Raw genomic sequence first — 22,763 nt, forward strand, 5'->3', positions numbered from 1 at the left:
TCCTTGCCACTCTCGCCAAGGCTTGCTCACTGGGGGCGTGGACCCGGATTCTCTGTAAATCTATATAAATAAATTTGACTTGACTTGACTTGACTTGACTTTGCTGCTGTAGCACAGTGAATTTCCTTGTTGTAGGACTATCTAAGGATTGTCTTCTCATCTTATCTTATATCATCATTCATGTCAGAGTCAGAGAGCAGCCTGGCTTATCCTAAGCTAAACTGTTTTATTTTTAATGCTGGTGGTCTTCCACATGCCTACACAGTGCAAAATCTTTGCCTGTCTATCCCAGAAGATAGCAGAGTTGGAGGGCAGAACGCGCTCAACGCACAACCTTCTCGCTGGACCTCGTCACTGGATGCTGACACACGGCCCTCTGGCTGGACCCCGCCGCTGGACAGTGATGTGCCACCTTCTCACTAGACTCTGCCCTGGAAGCCAACACATGGCATTCACACATTTAATGCCCTACATTTGGCATTTTTATAGTAATAAACTAGCCTTAAATGTTGAGAAAACTAAATTTATTTTCCAGAGCCTCCGAAATTGATTTTACACTTCTAAAACCACAACCCTGAAGGGATCTGACATTGAAAGAGTTAGTGTACCTTGGCATATGAAAAACTGAGACTCATTCAGTGACTCATTCAGCTATCACATTTCCAACTCAACTCTTTAATGTTTATTGAACTTATTTGTGCTGATTTAACTTGTGTTGGTCCTACTTATCTGCACTGTACTGTAGTTTAGAGCTGCACTCAGGAATAGCTAATAACACCTAATCTCCGGTGCCAATATTTCCAGCTGATTATGACAACAGACTAAATTTTAAAAGGTTTTTAAGATCTTCAAAATACCATTGGAATTAAAACAGTCATCCAAATAAATTCCCATAACTCAAAACAGTTGAGTAATGTTTTATGTATAATATTTAAATTAAAATATACTTCATTTGTTGGGTATTTTTGTTGTGATAGCAGGAGAAATCCCATGAAAATTGGAAAACACAATTCATTCTGTTTCATTCGGCTTCTTTGACTTTTGCTGATGTAAGATTTGTGATAATTACATCCTTTTAACTGTAATACTTTAAGTACATTTTAAAATGGGTAAATTCAGTTGATATCAACATATTTTGTTATTTTAAGATGCAGAAGAGCCAGTTCTATATTTTTTGAGTGTATATCACTTGAACTTGATTGATATCTACAAGTTAATGAACTGTATTTATGTGAGTCTAATATTTAGAGAACCAAAACTCTTTTCTTTATTTCCTCCTTGAGGATTTGATATTAAACTGAAAGATCTGATAATAAATGATATTTCTGAGATTCTGAGATGTGTCTATTACATAGCATTACTGTGTGATGGGTCGCCTGTAATAGACATCCATTACCTTTGGTACACATTTCTATTTTGGCCACTGCCTGCTTCCTGTGTTGACCTGTCCAGTTTAATATATTCATCTCTCTGGATGTAAAGGTTACAGTAGTTCTGTTACTTTCACAGCTGAAGATTTAGAGATTTTAAAAATTAACAATAACTGAGCTGGAGGTGCGTTTGAACTGTAGTCGTGTCTCCAAGATAAGATAAGCACACCTTCTACTGCAGGTTTAGAGGAAACAGCAACTCAGTTTTAAAACCACATGACCTGTTCCTGTTTCAACTCGCCTACAATTAAAGTTGCAGCTAAAACGATGATGAAACAGCAGCACCAGTAACTTTCCATTATCAAAAACAGAAACTCAGAGTCTCCACCCAGCATAACGATGCTGACGTCACATGAGACTATAAAACCGCTGGTGGCCTGACACAGACCAGATCGAATGATCGCCACTTTCACTGATAATTAACACATTAGCTCCACTTCACCAAACAGGTTTAAGAGGAGACTTATTGAGGGCTGGGACGGGGTGAACTGCGGACTCCTGACTGATTCAGAACCCGCAGTTAAAATGAACAGTGATACAGACCGCCCTGTAGAGCTGATCACCTATTTGGACACTGGTCAGGACCAGCGTAATCTGCCTCCGCTCTGTCCCAGCCCTCAGGCCGGGAGAACCGGGACACGCGTCATGGTGAGTACTAGTTCTTCCGATCAGTAATTAGTGGGTTTGATGTTAGTGGGTTTGATGATGTTAGACGTTGTTGTGGAGCAGATCAGTTAAACGGTCTGATATGTAGGCAGATGCTCATCTATTAAAAACGAATCAAAGAAGCTTTATAATGTATCCTGGAATGAACAGGAAGGAAGATCCTGAAGAATGAACATATCACTCACTCTCCTGTTCATTACAGGAAACCAAATCTCCTTTGGTTCCTTTTTAAGGCCATTAATGGTCACCAGCCTACATATCAGACTGTTTACCTGAATCTGCTCCACAACATCAAACGCAGGATTCATCTCTGTTACTACAACAAAACACAAAAGAAGCCGGGAGGCTGCGTTTAGTGTTTACACCCCCAAACTGTGGAAACCTCCTCCACAAGACAGACAACGAACATCCTCAGTTTACAGTTCTAAGAGCAGCTAAAAACTTTTTACTTCAGCTTTTCTCTAGTTTTATACTGCATTATTTGTCCTATTGTGGTTTATAGTTTATTTTTATTTGAATGTATTTAATAATTTATTTTATCATCTATGTGATCAGTTTGTGATGTTTTTATTTTGGATTTTAATTTTTGGAATTTGTTTTTTAATTCTTACCCCTTTTCACTTTCAGTGTTTTTATTTTCTCAAATTTCTTTCTTATCTTTGTTTTATGGAATTGTATTATTATTATTATTATTATTATTTATTATTATCTATTTGAATGATACTGTTAAATCACAAATCTGAAAATAATCTGAAAATAATGGAATATAATCATAATTTAGATCATATGACTGATTTTTTTAAAAAAATAAGTTTTAATAAGACCGGGGAATTCTTTTTATTAAAGTAAATATTATTTATGTCCTTCTACCTCAGGCCTCTATGAAGCGTCGTCCCTCTCCTACAGAGGACAGGGAACCAGAGCAGCAGTCCAGGTACGTTAATCATGAGTCTTTAACTGTGGGGTTACTCAGCTGGAACCTGACTGGACAACAGACATTTCTATTTAATTGACCATGAAAAACCATGAAAAGCCTCAAAACTGCTCCACATATTATCTAAGGTTCTAAATCACTCAGTTTAACTGCTTACAGAGGGACTGAACTGAGCTGAACCATCATCAGAAATACAACACTAACAATAATATTTCATTTTACATGAACTACAACCCCAAATCAGAAACAAAGGTGAGAGTGTTCGGTTAAAATTTCAGTTGAAAACAGTGATTTGTAAACGATTTTGACCTCTATCACACTGAAAACAACAGCACATCTAAAACATCATTTCATGTCTTTCATTATGAATTTAATTGTTTTTTTTATTTAAAAAATGTTGGGACAGTAAAGCATTTAGCACTCTTTAATGTTGCCATTCCTTTTCTCAGCACATAAAATATGTTTAGGGAGTGAAGATACTGAGTAATGAAGCGTTTCAGGTGTGATTTTGTTCTGTTCTTTCTGTAAACAGAACATCTCCTGTTTCAGATCGTGTCATTATTTGATTATTATTACTGGCCCTAAATCGCCCCCGTCCTGTCTTCTCCGGAATGTCCTGCAGGTCTGAAAGGCAGGAATGCGTGTATATTTACAAGTTAAATGAAGTTGACCAGACAAAACATGAAAGATCTTGTGTTCATATTGTCTGCAATGAAATAAAGTCAAAGTCAGTTTCAGAAATCGCAGCTTTCCTCATTTGAATTTGTCTTTCTGTCCCGACTTTTTCTGACTTGGGTTTAATAAATAAAATTAAATTCCTGCAACAGTTTTTCCTATAATTTACGTAGTATTTCTATATTTCTATCAAACCTATAAATAAATAATTATCTTTGAACTTAATCCTGAAAAGGACGGATGTGTTTCACTGCCTCTTAAATCACTCCTTTAAGGATGAATCATTTCGGAATATGAAGTATTTGAATAACAAGCTGAATATAGTGAATATATTTCCTCTCCTGTGAGGACACAGGCCTCCTGCAGAATTACTAAGATTCATTTGGAAATTAATAATTAACTGTTTTACTATTCAATTATATTAAATGATCAAAAATCAGTCCATTGATTGAAATTGATTGAGTTCAATTGATTATAAATCAATAATTTGTGTTGATAATACACTTTGAAACTTTGATTTGAAATATTGAACTCAGACTGAAGGAGATGAAATGAGTCAGGGTGAAAAACAGCCTAAAATCAGGTTTTACTGGTGAAGAGATTTTGAAGTCATGGTGTAGAATTACAGCGGTTTGGAATTAAAAACACTAAAAATATTATGAATTAATTATTTATAGGTGATTAAAATATGCACCTGTGTATGAGTGTAACACTCAGAATCACTTTATTTAAATGAAATGGTTTTTTGTTAATGCAATAAATTCATTCCCAGAATGAAGTTTTCATAAAGTCAATATTCAGAAATAAATTCTAGGAAAATGTATTGAACATGTATGTGGAGGCAGATTGTCTGGCATTTTCATAAACAGTTAATCACAGTTTCTTGTTGTGATCTTCAGGAAGAGACGTCCGCATAGTGAGAGTGAGAATCCTGCTGATGATGAAGCAGATTCTGCTGAAGGCTTAAAGAGTCTGGACTCCACTCTCACCTGCACTGACCATCCAGCTACCATGGACTCCACTCAGACCACCAATGACCATCCAGCTACTGTGGATGATTTGCTGTGAGTAACAAAGATAAATAAACATTAACATTCACACTTCATCATCATAACAACACTGTATTACAGCTTTATTAATACAGCTCTGTACTGTTTTACAGGACTGGACTGGTGGAGATTAGGAAACAGAGCAAAATGAACAAAGAAAAATGGATTTATTATAGTTCTAACGAAAAAGCTATAAAATACTTAGACCTACCTAAGAGTATAAACTCTGTCAAAAAAATACTAAATAGAAATAACAATATTAAAATAAATAATATCAATAATAACAGTCCTAATTTAAATGTTTGTCATGATAGTTTTAACAAAGATATTTTCCTTGACTTCATAAAAAAAGTAGAGAATGAAGAATTTGATAAAAACAAACAATATGGTTTTGCTTTTTTAACAAACACAGATCAAACATTAGAGTGGAAAACTGGTCCACATGTCCCAGAAAATAATCAACATAGTGAGGATTTTATAGTTAACAAAATAATAGAAATAGTAAAAAGGGGAGAGATTACTAAATACAGTGAACTATGGATCTATTCTCTATACAGCCCCTGTATGGGCAAAAAAGATGGCCATCCCTGCATCATTCTGTTAATCTGTTTATCATGTTTTTTGTTTAAAGAGTATAATATTAAAACATACATCTGTTTCTCAATATATTATGGATTTGCAGGACCCATCAGTCAGCTTTTAGCTCATCACAAAGATGATCAACTAGTCACACAAGCTATAAAAGAAATTAAGGATTCAAACCCTCAATACAAATTTAGCCTAAAAAAGATAAAGCAGTTTGATGTGTGCAGTTTTATTAAAAATGCCACTGAAGGTGAAGACCAGATTACACTGTTAGACAGACTAGGCAAATTTAAAACAGAGGTCTATGAGTCTTTTAACACAATAGGATTCTGGGAAAATAATAATGAAATACTAAGCACTGAAGAAAACAGATTTAAGGATCTACTGGGAGAAATAGCTGATAAAGATCTTTATGATCGTATTTGTGATGCTTTCAGATCTAAATTAAAGGAATGGTGGAATGCTAGTGTAGATCAAGCATTACTTAGCGAACATATCAACAGAACAGCATTGAGGTTCTTCATTCAGGACATCCAGAAGCTTCTCCAGGACCTTCTGCCACAGCTTTTAACTGATGATAACAACCACCTTCTTCAGGAGATTTTAACTGATGATAGTAAGAATCTGACCCAACTGGACTTTCTAAAGTTTATTGAACTTCCTCTTTCTGAATTTAGATGAAAATGGATTAGAATTTAATGCTATTGAACACACTGCAATAAATAAACCAAAACCCAACTGTGTTTCTGAGCCTCATCTTTCCACTCACTCTGCAACACATGCACACATAAACATCAGTGTGAACTGCTGTGGCTATTCATACGGTTGAATCTGATTCATTTCTACATTGACTGCACTTTATAAATTTGTAATAAGTGGGTAATAATATGGTAATATAATGGTAACAATTTGTACAGACCGATCAATCACATCTTTCCAGTTGTTAGTAAGTAATAAATTAGTAACTGCAGCTGTAACTAGTTATGGTAACACAAAGGTAACAAATCCTAAATACCCATTAATAAAATGTTATTTTTTCGCTTCATCTAAAATAATTTAATTGGTCAGTTTTTTTACATTTATAGAAATACGGTGTTCAGCTCTCACAGCATCATATCTGCTTAATCAACATCTCACTGCAATTATATAAAATCATTTTAGAGTTTTATAGTATTAGGCTGAGCATCAATCCACCATCAAAGATTGAAAGTCAGTACAGCAACTTTGGAATTTGTCTTTATCTGAAAATAACATGGGAGTAAAACACACAGTAAATGATTTTATTTATAGGAAGTAAAATTGTAGAATTAAGAACATCAGAAAAAGACATAAGATAAGATAAGATAAGATAAGATAATCCTTTATTAATCCCACAACGGGGAAATTTGCGGTGTTACAGCAGCACAGAAGACAGAGCAGCAGGAAATATACAAACAATATTTAAAATAGAATAAACAATAAAAATATAAAGATATATGTATATGTACAAAAATTACAAGAAAAATATACAAAGTATTAAATTTAATAATACAGAATTTAATAATATTTCATACAGAATAACAGGCACAGAAAATCAGCTGCAGAAAAAGATAGAAAAACAAAAAGAAACATAGATGAAGAAAAACAGATGCAGAAGGCCAGGACGGTCACTGGGACTCTAACAGGCTGCTAAACTCACTCATGAAGGAAGTGTCTGTTGAAGAGGGTCAGGAGGGGCGTGGGAGATCAGCTGAGGTTGAAATGAACTCACAAAAAACAACTGCAGGAAACAAAGAACAAAAAGAGGAAGTTGTCTTTAAAGGACTGCAGTGGAAAGACTGCAGCAGATGATCGGGAGGGGGTCTTTAAATGTTTCACATCACAGTTAACAACCTGAAGTCTGTTTAGAGGCTTGTTTTTCATGTTTAATGATCTAATTAGTGTAGACTGAAGTCTCGTTTTTGTTTTTTTTTTTAATGTTAAAAAATGAAACGCTAGTGTAGAGCAGGCCGAACACGTGCAGCCAGTAACACGGCAGGACGAGCGAGTCATCCACAACACAGCCTGAGCTCTAATGTCCCAGTTTAAAAACAGTGGTCTGAGTTTTTAATGTTCGTACTGAGCTTTTTTTCATGGAAAAGTTGGTGATCATATAAACACCATGCTCTGTATGACAGGAGTGAGGGGCTCTTTAGTAGGTGGTCTCTTTAAAAACTCCTCTAGAGACATGAACTTTGTACAATGATGAAGATCTTTGTAGTGTGTTATTAGCACTGCTTACTGCTTGGCTGTTGAGTACTGTGATGATTTGGTGAAGAAGGAGTTGTGGGAAACATAACACTTCAGACAAATCCTCTTTTACTGAACACGGCAGCAGCGGATGCTGCCGCCCAGCTCTGCTGAACAGCTGAAACAGCAGGCAGGTCGTCAACAGCCAATCAAATCTCCCTGATGTTAGACACCAACACTGCACCAGAAAACACCCACACAATAACTCCCACTTACCAACACAGAGCAGCACAGAACAACATACAACACATATATAACCTGTCAAACAACAACATTTCAGAGCAACTGATGCAAAATCTTCATAGATGTTTGGAACAGAACCAGAAGGGGTGCCAGAGAGTAAAGAAGCTGGTAGAACCCAAATGGAATCACTCGTTCTTTCCTGGATGAGACTAATCTTCACCTCATGAAAGGGTCTTCAACAACTTCTAGATAACATAAATGAAAATTGATAAAGAACCTTTATGTGATATGAAGGTTCTATCTCACACATGTATCTACAAACATGGTTCTAAACTAACTAATGGTTCTTCTATATGTTCTAAATACCAACACCAAAGAAAAAAAGGTTCTGAAGAATAGAAATACAGTTCATAGACTCAGTTTGCTTCTTTTAACTTTAAGCTCAAGATAACAAGATAACTAACTCATTATCTTGAGATAACAAGACAACTAATTCGTTGTCAAGTTACAAGTTAATTATCTTGTTATCTCAAGATAATAATTAAGAAACTTATAACTACCTCATGGCCTCTCTGGACTTCTGTACCACACACTTCTTCTTTATTATTTTTCACCTATAATACACCACAGCCTCCACTCAAAGAACGACTGTGGCACCTTTTTAAGAATGAACGATGCAGCTGTAGAACTCTTGTTCTCACACTTCTCACAACACAAAATGGTCAGCATCACCAGCCACCAAATTCAAGCTGAGAGTGTGAGAGAGAGCCAGTGTGTGGTTTGTCTGCTCTGGGCTACTGTAGAAACATGGCAGTGGGGGCTGCTGTTGAACAGGAGCTGCTCCCTGTGTAGACGTGAAAGGCGCATTCTTAGATAACGACAACACAATGATTCATAGTTACAGCTGATTATACACTAAAGAACATGCGGTATATTATAATCATTCTCTGGTAGTAGATTCCTCTAAATCTCACACACTGCACCTTCAAACAGGTTAGGATTTCAGCAGATTCTCTGAATTGCTAACCACTGAGATGATGCATTCACTGGGATTAAACATCACACTGTGCGAGACTGTGAGATAAGAAGGATCCCCTACATCACTCTTACTTGTTTTGTATGGCAATGAAGAGACGTAATAATGAAGTTTCAAATAAGGGCACTGTAAGTTGGTACTAGTATCGAGCTGATGAGCTTTGAGAGTCTAGTTTTACAGAAAGCTGCTGAAGCTTCATGAGATTTGAAGTTTTCTGGTTTATACTCAGAGTTAATACTCATAATAATGCTAAACTTCTGTACTTTAGTCTTGTAGTCATTTCATTTCTAGTCCAGTGTGCTGCAGTACTGCCCTCTACCTGTACAAGACTGCACTGATATTAATACGTGTGTTCATCTGTATTTTTGTACTATCAACCTAGTCAGTGTTCGGGACTCAGACACAGCCTCCATCTTTAAGTCTAGGCTAAAAACGTACCTGTTTAGTCGAGCCTTTGGTTAATTAGTTTTCCTTTTAGAAAAAAGGTGCAGATCTGGGGGTTCTTATGGTGTCTTATGGTAACCTGGGAATGTTGGTGCTGTCATCCCGCTGCTCTTACGTGTTCACTCTAGTTTGTTGACGATGGAGCAGAGGGGCGCTGACTTCTCAGGGAGCCCTCATGTCCTTGTTACCCTCTGGTTTTCCCTCTTAGTTAAGCTGCCATAGCCAGGCCTCCCGCTGCAGTCTGTCAACTCTCTGCTCTGTTCGGTCACCCATAACAGAACTAAATATCTGTCCCCCTTATCCCTCCCAAAGTCAGAGCAAAGTAGAAGATAAAAACATGAAAAGATGAACACAGTGCCACTGAGGGGTAAAACTCATTTATTCAAAGTTATTACAATATTGTCAAATTCAGATTTCCTACAGAGGGTTATCAGGTGATGTCACCAATACAGCGTATAATGGGTCCATATGGAAGCTGCTGGCTGTCGTGAATGAAGCGCCTGGTCACCTCTGTGTTAAAACATTCACTTAGTCTAAAAAAATCACAATATGACTTTCTTAAAATCCCATCCCACCAGGTCTCAAATTCACGGATGTAATTAAGGACACTCTGATGATCCTCTTCACTAATGAAAGCTCTCAGTGTTTTCTCAAATTCTTCTGATATTTTCATTCCAATCTTTTTAAACTCTTCATATGTCTGACCAGATTCAGAGCACATGCTGCGAAATTTACTTTTGTCTCTTAATATCTTGTTAAACAATTTATATGATTTTGTAAGTTTATCAGAATTCATGAACTGATTTATCAGAACTTTAAATGATGTTTTCAGGGGGAATTCAGATTGGAGGTCATCAGTTTTAATTAGGGTCCTAGCTAATTCTAGAACTTGTTTTGTGTTAATATATTGATGTAAAAGAAAAGGTCCTGTGGGGCCGTAATATTTTGAAAAAAAGATGTAAAGTTTAATCCCATAACATCTGCCCAACATATCAGATAAAAGGTCTAACCGACACATGCAGGGGTCAGTACTTTTTCTCCCCATACAGGGGCTGTACACTGTGTAAATATACAGGTCACTGTATTCTATAAGCCCTTTTCCTAGTTTTTCTATTTCAGCACAAACCAAATCCTCACTGTGAACTTTACCTTTATCTTTTGGGAAATATGGACCAAATGGATCCGTAAAGGACCCTTTTCTACTTCTAAAAAAGTAAAATGCATATTGTGTTTTCTCCTTTCTTTTGTTCATATCTTTCTCAGATGTTATCATTTCTTCATTCTCTATATCTATATTTTTGATATTTATATAATCACTTTCAAAATCACAAGCATTTTGTTTTAAAATAATCTTTTGAATTGGATCAATAGACATTTTTCTATTAGATAGATCCGGATACTTTAGAGAATTTTTATCAGGACAATAATAAATGAAATTTGCTCTGTGCCAGTTTTCACGGGCCACCTTCAGAGTCTTCAGTGGTTCAGTCCTGTAAAACATTAATGAGCTGTATGAATACACAACCAGAGCAAAAGGGCAGCGTGAACATAGTGCTTAATTAGCTTGATCAAAGGAACAGAAATGTAAATGCTGAAGTTAAGAAAGACCAACACTTCCTCTAGTGGCCATTCCACCAGCAGAATGGAAATCAGTTTGACTGGTTTAATTAGTATAATCAAATCAAATGTTTTTTTCCTGCCACCCATTTTGGTGACTACAGCTTTCTTCATATAGAACAATCCTGTACATTTAACAAATGAACAAGCAGCAATAAAAGCATTTTATACATAGTTTATAAATGTTGACCTGCTCATTTATAAAGATGAAAAACCTGTTCTCTTATATTTTTGTCAATCATACACAAATTTCCATTGAAATACAATCCATCAAGCTTATGGAAGAAAAAAGTTGAAATGCATAGTTCACCTGAGGAAACTCTGGAACTAGTAGAAACTGCATTTAGTGGCTGCTGTGAAAAAGGGGTTTTAGATCTCTACTTAAGCAGTAGAACCCGGGAGGGAGTGGGTTATCGCGAAATAACATCATTGCTGCAATATTAATGTTGTTTTGTTCCAGCCAGTCTGTAAAGCATCTTACAGCCCGTTTAGTTTGGCGAATGGTGTTGGGTTCATTTCTGGCTGATTCCAGGTTGTTTAGCTGTTCTTCTGTCTCAGCTGCCAACTGAAAAGCTGCTCAGTGGTGACGACAGTTTGGGAATTTAGTGTCGTCTCATCTGCAGAGTCTGACCAAATCGGCTGTCGGTCAAATGTGATCTTAAAAGTGTCCATTTTCTGTTTGTGGCAAAGTAAGAAGTAAAAACGTTCAAATGGCTTGAGCGTCTCCTACAGCTGTCAAAGTCGTTGCTTAGCAACAGTGTCTCAGCGGAGTGATAGTGTTTGTGAAAAACCTGTGATGTTATGGCGAAATAACAGCACATTTAGAACGCCTCTCAACCAATCAGCTTGCTACATGAACTGTATAAAAAGTAATAACTCCCAGCCACATAAGGAGGGCTGGCATAGTGCCCCCCAGCATGGGGCGCTAGGACCTCCTCTTTTCAGACAGTTACACACTCAGGAGACACCAAGTTTCTGCGTCTCAGTAAGAATGAAAAGGTAATGAAACTCAGAGATCTCAGCAGAGTGAGCTGTACTTAAGCTCAGACAGAGAGGAATGTGACTCAAACTGTTGCTGCAAGGTTGACTGCATCACCTGTTTAAGATGGAACATTTCACAATGTTTCTAGTCTCACATTCACACTTCAGAATGAATGTATGAATACAAAACAGTAATAACGATTGAAAAGTCAAACATTAACGTCTTGTCTTTGTACTGTTTTCATTTGTTTTATTTATTTTATCATTAAATATTTATTTTACCTACTAACCCCATTTTTTGGACTTTTGTAATAAAGTATTAAATATTATATATTAGATAATAAAATAAATATTAAATATTATATATATTAAATATTATATCCCTAAAACTGCAGTCAATGATCAGTTAAGACTTTGAATAACATTGTTGAGAAAAGTGTGACATCATTGGGTTCGAGGCAAATTCTGCTAGCAGAGTCAACATTATTAAAGATAAATCATGAGTTCATGGTTGTGTGTTTTTGTTACCCACCCCCTCTCGTCCACAGTGGTCTGCCTGGAGTCCAGAACGTTAGAGCCTTCAGCAGAACCGGCTTCATCATCAGCAGGATTCTCACTCTCACTCTGTGGGTCTCTTTTCCTGAAGATCACAAAATCATCACGTATCACACACAAACACAAATCCACCGCCAGCATTATGTATTCCTTCTCTTTTGTTAGTGACAAAGTTGAGTTGTTCAAATCTTGATGAGCTGCATGTCTGTAAGATGACTTTAATGTTGTGCAGCTGGGTCAATAATCAGCTGTGAAAGTGTTTGCATGTAAAATATGTTCAGACATCATACAGAGTGTTCAGTGTTTAAGGCTGGTGTTTCACTCACAGCGAATGGTGGTCTGGTCCGCCACCCTCTGGTGGTGTAGGAGAGGAACTGCACTTCACAGGAGCCTGTTATAAAAGCAATGATGTCTACTTTCAGAAAGAACCTTCAGCCTTTTATCATCACTTCATGCACAATGTTGATATGGTTACTGATTACCATTAACACTGCAATGAAATATATCAGATTATTTTAGGATTATATTATGATTACAACCACTAACTTTTAAATTACTTTCAAACATTTTATACAAAAATTGCATACACTTTAACAGTGCTTTATTATATACCTAATTTTTGTCAGAATCAGAATTAAATATATATTTCCATTGTGCCTGTTTTCATACTGCTTTGATGAGTGACTTCTCAAACCAACATAAAACATAACTTTATTGCAGAATGACCATTTCAAACAAATATTTTCAGTTTTATCAGATCATCCTGAACTTTGTCTTTAAACAATTGGAAATCTGTGACTTTTCTGTGTAAACAAGGCTAAATATCTATCACAGATAGATTGTGACCAGATTCAGCCCATGAAAAAAAAAAAAAATCAATTATTATTATTATTATTATTGTTATCATTATTATTATTATTATTATTATTATTATTATTATTGTTATTATTATATTTAATAATTTTCTCTGTGTTGGTGCTGTGAGGATCTGTGCTGCTGGGTTCTATACAGGTTCTAGAGGATGGACTGATTTCTCCATTAAGAAGACCATTACAGTGATCAACTCTGCTGAACAAACACAGCTACAAGTTTCTCTGCGTCGCTCTGAGAGAGAAAAGACTGAACTTTAGTGATTTTCTCATGATAAAAGCTGCAGGTTTGGTAGATGAAGATAAATAGACACATGGGGGCACTTCCAGCCCAGATCATAGCCAAAGGGGTGGCCCTGTGAAATGTGGCTACAAAGAAAGTGAGACAGTCAGCCATCATCAATAATGAGTGCATCTCACAGGTGAGTGAAATGTACAATGGACTGATGAGGTAAATATTAAAATTGGTAACTACTAACATTAACTATTATATGGTAATGTCTATCGTTAGTAACATCATTATATTTCATTAGAGGAGAATTACGTACGTAGATACGTACCTTATTTAAAACAGGACATTTTCAAATATGGGACATAAACTTCAGCCATAAATCAACATTTATAAATATATACATGTAACAAACATTAAACAACTTAGGATAGAAACCATTCATATATGGAAGGCATATATTAGTCATTTAGGCTGGTTTCATGTTGTATAATCTCAGGTTTTTGAGTTTCATTGGTTTCTTCAACGTACGTCACAATGAAGTCAACATTAGTAGAATAGCTACAAAACCAAACTCTAAAACAAGCACAAAATCACAAAATCATAAAATAAATAAAAAAACATCAGGCCTCGTTCTCCAGCTGTTCTTAAGAAGAAAGTCCTTCTTAAACCCACTTACCCGGTTCTGATGAAGACTCTGACTCACGAGAGTCTGTTCTCAATGTGGGGTTTATTCTTGGGTAAGAACAGAATCTACACACTCAAGAGCACAAAGGTGAGAACAGGTCTGTGCTTTAAGAACACGAATCTGACGGAGACTTTTTCTTAGAGCCTTCATCAAGAACACACTTAAGAACACACTTAGGGAGGTACTGGAGAACGAGGCTTAAGGTTCCTCAACACATTTAAATAGTATTTAAAATCAAACAGATACATTAAGTAATAATTAGAACTCTACTGTATTCAACCACCTATCAGGTGTATATGATCCATAGCTTGTACATATATATCCAATATGTTCAATATTTTCAAATACATCCCTGACCTGTTATGATATATCTCCATATTTCAGATTTCTCTATGGTTTCTCTACATGTTTTTCAAGATGTTGACTCAATTCTGAAAGATGTCTTAACACTGCCAGTCACAGCTTTTACACTTTGTAGGTTCTTTTAAAATGGAACAGCTACTTCTCTCTCACTCTATTTTTTTCTTTCTATGAGATTTCAGTTCCATTGTAAAGTAACTAGTTTCACTAACAGACCTACAGTAAAGTAGGATTAGAGCAACATTAAGTGCAGCATGAGGTTCAGTAACACACATGAACTCACTCATCACAGAAGGCTTAAGAACTAGTCCTCACCATGATGCGTGATCCAGTTTCCACAGCCCAAGGGCTGGGACAGAGCGAAGGCAGATTACGCCTGTTGACACCAGTGATCAGCTCTACAGGGGGGTCTGTATCACTGTTCTTTACTGTGGGTTCTGAATCAGTCCGTATCAGTTTTACATCAGAGTTTTATAGTCTTGTGTGACGTCAGTGTAGCAATGCTGGGTGGAGACTCGTACAGAGTCTGTAATTATAAATACTAACACACTGCATCCCAAGTGCAGTCAAAGGACCAAGGCTTTCACAGTTATTTAAAAAATCCGTTTCCTGAATTCATTTTTTATACAGTCATGTACAAAAATGTATGCATCCCGGGCAAGTTCTATGTATGTGTTGATATTCTGAGTGTAAACAAGCTACACGTCCTCTACACACTACAGACACACTTCAGCATATTTTAAGACACAATCACTGATAGTCTGGTTTTACCTGTTCGCTTTGTCAGGTGTGGATCAAGTGTGTTGGGTGTGTTCTGTGTCAGGTGTGGATCAAGTGTGTTGGGTGTGTTCTGTGTCAGGTGTGGATCAAGTGTTGGGTGTGTTCTGTCTCAGGTATGTGCCTGAGGTTCCTTCTGCTCTGCAGGAACAGTTTGCTCAGAGGAAATTACTCTTTGGAATTTTGTTATTTCCATTTACAGCACTTGGAGGCTCTTAGTCATAATGACTCATGGAAGTGCTTTTAGAAAACGTATCTTTATGCTATTCCAAACAGGCCATGTTCTAAAGATACCATCAAAAAAAGGAATGAAAGCACAAATTAGAGCTTTTTTAGAGTAAAAAAGTGAGTGATTTTTCAGGTAGCATTTGGAGACTGTAAGGGACAGTAAGCCATCAAAACTGGCCTTTTTTTTACCATGTTAGCTCATGTCTCTGATCATATCAATCAATTCATCAGCATTTAAAAGACAATTATTTTATTTTGTATATCATATCTCATATTGCACTGCCACTTTGTTTATGCACCCATAAATGTCTAATTGTACAACTGTTAACATTTATTGACAGTCCATAGTCAGTACTTCATTCACTGGAGGGACAGGCACCACCGCACTGTCTCCTGCATAGTATTCATGCAATTACTTTGTATATTTGTACTGTACTTTTTTCTTATTGTTTATTAGATTTTATTCTATTATTTATCTCAACTTTTATAACTTGTTATGTGTCTGTAAGTAGTGTAAAACAACACTTTGCTCCTGTTCATTTTGCTCTTGTTTGCTCTTTGTTCGCTCTTGTTTACCCTTTACAAGAACAATGAGTCAGCATACAGAGAGGAGGTGAGGCGACTGACAGACTGATGTACAGTCAACAACCTACATCTGAATGGACAAAACAAAGGAGATCTTGACCAGGAGAGCACAGAGAGACCACTCTCCGCTTGCCAATAACTGGGAGATTGATGCGAGCACCACATTCCTTGGTGTTCACTTAGTGGAGAACCTCACCTGGACCCTGAACACCAGCTTCAAAAACAAGAAAGCCCAACAGCATCTCTTATTTCCTGAGGAAGCTAAGGAAAGCTCATCTCCCACCCACCATCCTTACCTCTTACAGAGACCTAGTTCAGTTTAATATATTTCAGTTGAAATATATTAAATATGCACAAAATATAGGGACAATATACATTTTAAAGTGACTTAAGTGACTCAGTGTTTTTGTTATTAAAGTGGCTTAGTGTTAAAGTGTTGTTGTCCATATCAGTGATATGATATAGTAATAATGCTGACAGAGTGACTGAGTGAAATGGTAATTGGTGAAGGACCCACAGCTTCACAGCTTGTTCAGAAGTCTGACAGCCTGTGGGTAGAGACTGTTCATTAACCGGGTTGTTCTGGCCTGAATGCTACGGAATCTCCTGCCTGATGGCAGGATGGTGAACCAGACAGTGATGCAGCCCATGAGGATGCTCTCTATGGTGCATCTGTAGAAGTTGGTGAGGATCTGAGGAGGCAGACCAAACTTCCTGAGCCTGCGCAGGAAGAAGAGATGCTGACGGGCAGATCTCACGATAGTGTTGGTGTGGAGGGACCAGGTGAGGTCATCAGTGAGGTGTACGCCGAGGAACTTCACACTGCTGACTCTCTCCACTTCGGCTCCATTGATGAACAGGGGGGAGTGACCACCCCTCTGCAGCTTCCTGTAGTCCATGATCATCTCCTTTGTTTTGCTGATGTTGAGACAGAGATTGCTGTCATGGCTCCACTCTGACAGAGCGCTGACCTCGTCTCTGTAGGCTGTTTCATCTCCATCAGTGATGAGGCCTAGGATGGTGGTGTCATCAGCAAACTTGAAGATGATGTTAGATGTGTGTTTGGCTACACAGTCATGTGTATACAGGGAGTACAGGAGGGGGCTGGGCACACATCCCTGGGGAGCCCCTGTGCTCAGAGTCAGTGTGGAAGAGAAGCTGTTACCAACTTTCACCACCTGGGGTCGCTCGTCAAGAAGTCCAGTATCCAGTTGCAGAGGTGAGAGTTCAAACCCAAGTCTGTGAGCTTAGGAATGAGTTTGGCAGGGATGATTGTGTTGAATGCTGAGCTGTAATCTATGAACAGCATTCTTACATATGTGTTCTTTCTGTCCAGGTGTGTGAGAGCAGTGTGTATTGTTAGTGCAATGGCGTCGTCTGTGGATCTGTTGGAGCAGTATGCAGATTGGTGAGGGTCCATGGTGGCTGGAAGTGCCGCTTGAAGCCCTTCATAACTGTAGATGTCAGTGCAACAGGGTGGTAGTCATTTAGGCAGGTTTCCTTAAAGCACTTGGAAATCACTGACAATCTTAAGGAGAGTTCCTAATTTAGGCATGACAACTTCAGAATGATGTTCAACACCAGTTATCTCTGAGTGCTAGTTTATTCCAGTGACTGCATGTCTTTAAGTATCACTAGGCTTCATTAGCATAACTAACCACGCGCTTATAACCATCCAGTCTACCTATAGAAAACTACTTGAAATTGTGTTTCCTGGGATCAAATAGAAAAACAGAAAAAAATAATCCACTTTGGAAGTGATACACCCATCAGCAAACACATGAGGATATTTCTTTTACTACCTAAACTCCTAGTACATTAATGTATATGGTAAATAAACTTGATTCTGCTACTGATTCTGAAAATGAAAAAATATAATGACACTGTGGTGAAGCAGGTAAATTAACTGACTTTTGTTTTCTGGCAGTGTCTGAGGCTCAAGGGCAGTTTGGACCTATTTGTACGAGCTTGGATACACTCTCTGAGTGGACAAAAAACACTTTTGTCACTCTGGATAAGAGCATCTGCTAAATGCCTTAAATTTATTATTGCAAAAATATACTCAGGAGACTCATTTACTAAGCTTTTGTACCATTTTAGCTCCATTTTGGCATTAAAAAGTGTCTGTGGTAATTTTCTAAACAGGCACAGTGACTCTTCATCACCTATAAAAAGATCAATGGGTCAACCACTGCTCTTACGCTTTTGCCTAATCTGTGTATGTATATATAGGAGCTCCCCTCCCAAACTGCAGAAAACAAGGACGAGATTGTTATAATGAAGCACAGCTTATATAATGTAATCAGCTAATTTTGCTGCTAACATGACTGCTTTTATTTGTGCTCAGAGAGAAAAGAGTGTTCCAAACACCTTTATTAATCGTGGTGGAAAGAAACACTTGTAAAACACTGTTGTGTATGTCACATTATTCTGAATTTGAAGGTTTACTGTGACATGTTATTCTCAGTCAGTCCTGTCACCATCCTGTGGTCAGACCCAATGCCACCACTAGATGGGAGCAGAGAGGAACCTTTAGGTAATTTGAGACGAGTCACACCCGTGTTCAGATCTGCTCAAGAGTGGCTCTTTGTTCTGGGTGCAGTCATGAGTTTGCCCTTCTTCATCAAACTGGTATTTGGGTAATTGTTCTTAAGTCTCCCAGAGTTTGCTCCTGTTCCCTCTAAGCCTTGTTCTTGAGTCACTTGTGACAACAGCATAAGTATTTTTTTAAAAAGGGAAAGAAGTTAGTAAATAAAATAAGACAAGGGGAATGAAGTAAAAGAAAAATGATTTAAGTTATTCCTCCTTTTCCTTCAGCCTGTGGCTAGCCCCACTTTCAATGTAGGTTTTCAGTGGTTGTGTAGTTCAGTTGGCTGCACACTGGTCAGTGACCCTCTAGGCCACAGTTCGATCCCAGCATGGGGTGTTTCTTGGTTTGTCCTCTTTGAATTGAATTCAGGACCATTTAACCCATCCGTGCAGTGAAACACCCACATACATGCCCACTACTCAACACACACACTAGGGGGCAGTGAGCACTCTTGCCCGGAGCAGTGGGCAAGAGTGGAACAACTGGGGGTTAGATGTCTTGCTCAAGGGCACCTCAGGGCACCTCAGGCACGTACTGTCAGCTCAGGGGATCGAACCGGCGACCTTCCGGTCACAAGGCTGGTTTCCTAACCTCCAGCCCACGACTGATTGAAGTAGTTTTAGTTAAAGATTCTCTCTGGCACCTGGGCCAGCATTTTAGATTTTTTTCCTTATTCATTTTGTTTTTTACTGCAACCTGCCCTCGTGCTCTGCCATTGAGATCCCCCTCTGTCCACAGCCAGTGTTTCAACCAGTAATGCTTTGGCCTCCCATACCAGGAGGCCCTGGTTCAATTCCACCTCTGGGCAAACCTTGTTACAGTTTATGGGTGCGCTGTGGCAGAAATGCCATTGTCTTTCTTTGGTATACTGCATGTAGATTTAAAGATTACGCTCAAAATCATACGGTTCTCAAACGATCTGTGTGCACTCAGTACTCATGTTCACAAGAGATCTGAAAATGTGTTGAATATGTCAAATTGATACCCCTACAGTGATAGAAATAATAGCTGAGTGTTTAAATACCTAAACGAATTTGAGGTTTTGGGTGTGGTGGGTGTGTTCTGTCTTAGGTGTGTGTATGGTGTGTGTCTGTAATGATGAGTTTGTTGATGGGAATGTATCTCACACACTTCTGTCCTCTTTAGTTTCAGTTCATTAATAACTGCACCTCCAGTGACTTGTTCGCCCAGATTCCTCAGATTTCACAGTCAACACCTCTGACAGATCTGTGTTCTGTGTTAATACCACTCAGTGATGTAGTTGTGCTCATTGGCACGTAAGCTGGCTTTTTTTTTCCTGGCCTGTTTTTCTAGTTGATACTATTGACTTCAGTCCTTTCTCCTCACTCCTCCTACTGGACTGTTTAATGTAGTGCAGCTCAAAGTAGAGCAGCAAAATAAACTCTAGTTCCAGAGTGCTGCTCAGCGCTGGTGTAATGTAGAAATACTGTTACCCCAACAAAGTTCAGGAGCTTATTTTTTAAGGTCAAAATATAAAATGTGACTAAAGGGCTCTCAGAATGATGTCACAGCCAGAGTTTCTGTTGAAGGGGGATGGTAACAGGTTGGATGGGGAGGCCAGCAAGCATTATGTCAGGATGACATCACTGTAGTGCTAGCCAACTTCGTTAAAGCTAAATGAAAAATTACTTTTTATTACCATAATCAGAGGGAAAAAATATGAATAGTAAACTCATGATTAAGGGTTTAACTTATTTTATTAGTGTTCTGCCTTAAAATTTAGTTTCTGATCTTCAAATAATACACTGAAAGAGCATGAAACACAGATTCTTGTTCTTTTAGTCAATTAACTAAAAATAGCCAGCTCAGTAAAAAAGTCATGCAAATTTTCTAGTTCTTAGTAAATAAGAACATACCCAGCTGTCACTGTGTCTTAAGATGTCTTGACAGTATTTATAAGATGTCTTGAGACATTTTTTTATGCCAAGACATCTCAAGAACGTCTTAAGACGTATGAGTGAAGACACTGTCTTTGTCTTGAGACATGAAAGTTAACGTCTTAAGACAAAAAGTAATTATTTAGTGTGTCTTGAAGACGAGGCATGACTTAAGACATCACTTTGTCTTAAGACACAGAGATGTTGTGTCTTAAGACAGTTCAGTTGAGACCAAAGAGTGGTCCATTACAAAAGGTCCTGTGGTATGAGTGTGGTATTCCTGTGGTACTGCCAGACTGAACATTACTACTGAGGATTAACACAGCACTGCCTAATGTACAATATAATGAGAATATAAGTATGTTCTCGAGAAACAGTCTGCTGTAATCTTATGGTTTTTGTGTGACATTACTAAAAGAACATTCACTAAGGTTTTACTTGCTGTACTTTTGTGATTCTTGGATGTTTTGTTTTTTGATTATTGCAGAAATGTGTTTACAGTAGCAAAACAGCAAAAGAAAAAATCAATTCTTAAACCATTAAGATCATTTACCTTACCTTAAAATGTTTAAACTCGTTTCCTTACATCATTGAAGTTCATGGCAGAATAACTTTTAATTTATCTCCCCTGGTAAATGTTACAATCACAGTCAGTCACAGCCTTTTACTCATTTGCAGAAAACATGCTATGATTAAAACAACATTGATCTATTTTCAAATGTACAATTGTAACCAGAGACAACAAGCTAGGAACCAAGATAAAACAACTTTGAGCTAATAGGAAGTAAATGTACTTAACAGCTAACCTGAGTACTTTAGAGATCTCATACCCCAAAACTTAATGCAGAAAAAGCCCCTGGTTCACTCTCTTCAACATCTACACTTCTGTTTATTTCTTAAGCAGATCAGGGCTGCCCAAAGTTAGACCATTAGGACTTTTAATTTGTATAACTTTCAAAATTATTATCTCCAGTATTTGGAAAACATGAACAATAATAAACAAATGTATTTGAGTAGTAATATAAAGACCTGTATTGTTTCACCACGTAAAATTACATAATAAACAGATTTTTGTTTAAATGTCCAACTTCATACTTTGACTTTAATATATTGAGACATGGCCTCCAGTGATGCTGTATAATAATCCTGTACAGCTGTCTCGTGTATTTCAAGGGTTTGCAGTTTTCTATCTGTGTCCAGATTAAAACAAACAAACAAGCGAACAAAACAAAACAGCACAGTTCATTCAGTACAGGGAGGCGCGAACCGGAAAAAACTCTATGGGAGGACAATCTATGGGAAGCGACTCCGCCTCTTGGACGTTCGGTTTTGAAGCGCGAGCGCTCTCCGCCGTTCCTCCGCTTAAAGCCGAGCGCGACCGTTACAGCCGTTACAGTGAGGGGGTCTCTCAGGTCGCTAACGCGGGCAGGTTAATCGAGTTTGTTTAGCGAGTGTTAAACCTCGATAAGACAATCTTTTACATTCCTTACTGAGACAGCGCCACCTGCCGGGTGACGCTTTCAGCTCCCAGAAACGAGGAGTTTCAACTGCGTAGCTGACTAAAGTTACCTGACTGGACCGAGTGGAGTGGCGACTGGAGTTAACGCTACGACTGCAACGGTCAGACTCTGCTTTTAAAAGGTGAGTAGGGACAAATGAGATAAGCAGCCTCACTGACAGTCAGCTGGAGTATTTCTGTATTTCTGGGTGGATCTGCCGAGTGAAGACCAGCATTAGGGTAGCGTATGTAGTTAGATAATCTAGCTAGCTAGCGGCTAAGCAGCTTGTCTGTTTACGCCTCGCGGCTGCGTCAGATGTCGCTTAGCACCCGCGCCCAGCAGCACCCTGTAACCATAGCGACCACCCAGCTTCAGCTCTGTACAGCTGTCTCACCCAGCAGCGCCCTGTAACCATAGCGACTGCCCAGCTTCAGCTCTGTACAGCTGTCTCACCCAGCAGCGCACTGTAAACATCCCGCCCAGCTTCAGCTCTGTACGGCTGTCTCACCCAGCAGCGCACTGTAACCATCCCGCCCAGCTTCAGCTCTGTACAGCTGTCTCACCCAGCAGCGCACTGTAACCATACCGCCCAGCTTCAGCTCTGTACAGCTGTCTCA

At 38.1% G+C, this 22,763-nt stretch overlaps 1 protein-coding gene across 1 annotated transcript; it reads left to right on the top strand.

The window, feature by feature from the left end:
* Positions 1 to 1,854: 1,854 nt before the first annotated feature.
* Positions 1,855 to 6,082, top strand: LOC118812766. Its single transcript, XM_036577881.1, has 4 exons — positions 1,855 to 2,078; positions 2,972 to 3,030; positions 4,605 to 4,769; positions 4,868 to 6,082. Exons 1-4 carry the CDS (start codon positions 1,956 to 1,958, stop codon positions 6,018 to 6,020), a joined length of 1,500 nt encoding a protein of 499 aa, XP_036433774.1. The 5' UTR covers positions 1,855 to 1,955; the 3' UTR covers positions 6,021 to 6,082.
* Positions 6,083 to 22,763: the final 16,681 nt, after the last annotated feature.

The sequence above is a fragment of the Colossoma macropomum genome, unplaced genomic scaffold (genome assembly GCF_904425465.1).
Source record: "Colossoma macropomum unplaced genomic scaffold, Colossoma_macropomum, whole genome shotgun sequence".
In the NCBI taxonomy this organism is placed as follows: Eukaryota; Metazoa; Chordata; class Actinopteri; order Characiformes; family Serrasalmidae; genus Colossoma; species Colossoma macropomum.

Coding starts and splice junctions, on each gene's coding strand:
- LOC118812766 (XM_036577881.1), top strand. CDS start 1,956: ATGAACAGTGATACAGACCGCCCTGTAGAGCTGATCACCTATTTGGAC. Junction 3,031..4,604: donor GAACCAGAGCAGCAGTCCAG/GTACGTTAATCA, acceptor TGTGATCTTCAG/GAAGAGACGTCCGCATAGTG. Junction 4,770..4,867: donor GCTACTGTGGATGATTTGCT/GTGAGTAACAAA, acceptor ACTGTTTTACAG/GACTGGACTGGTGGAGATTA.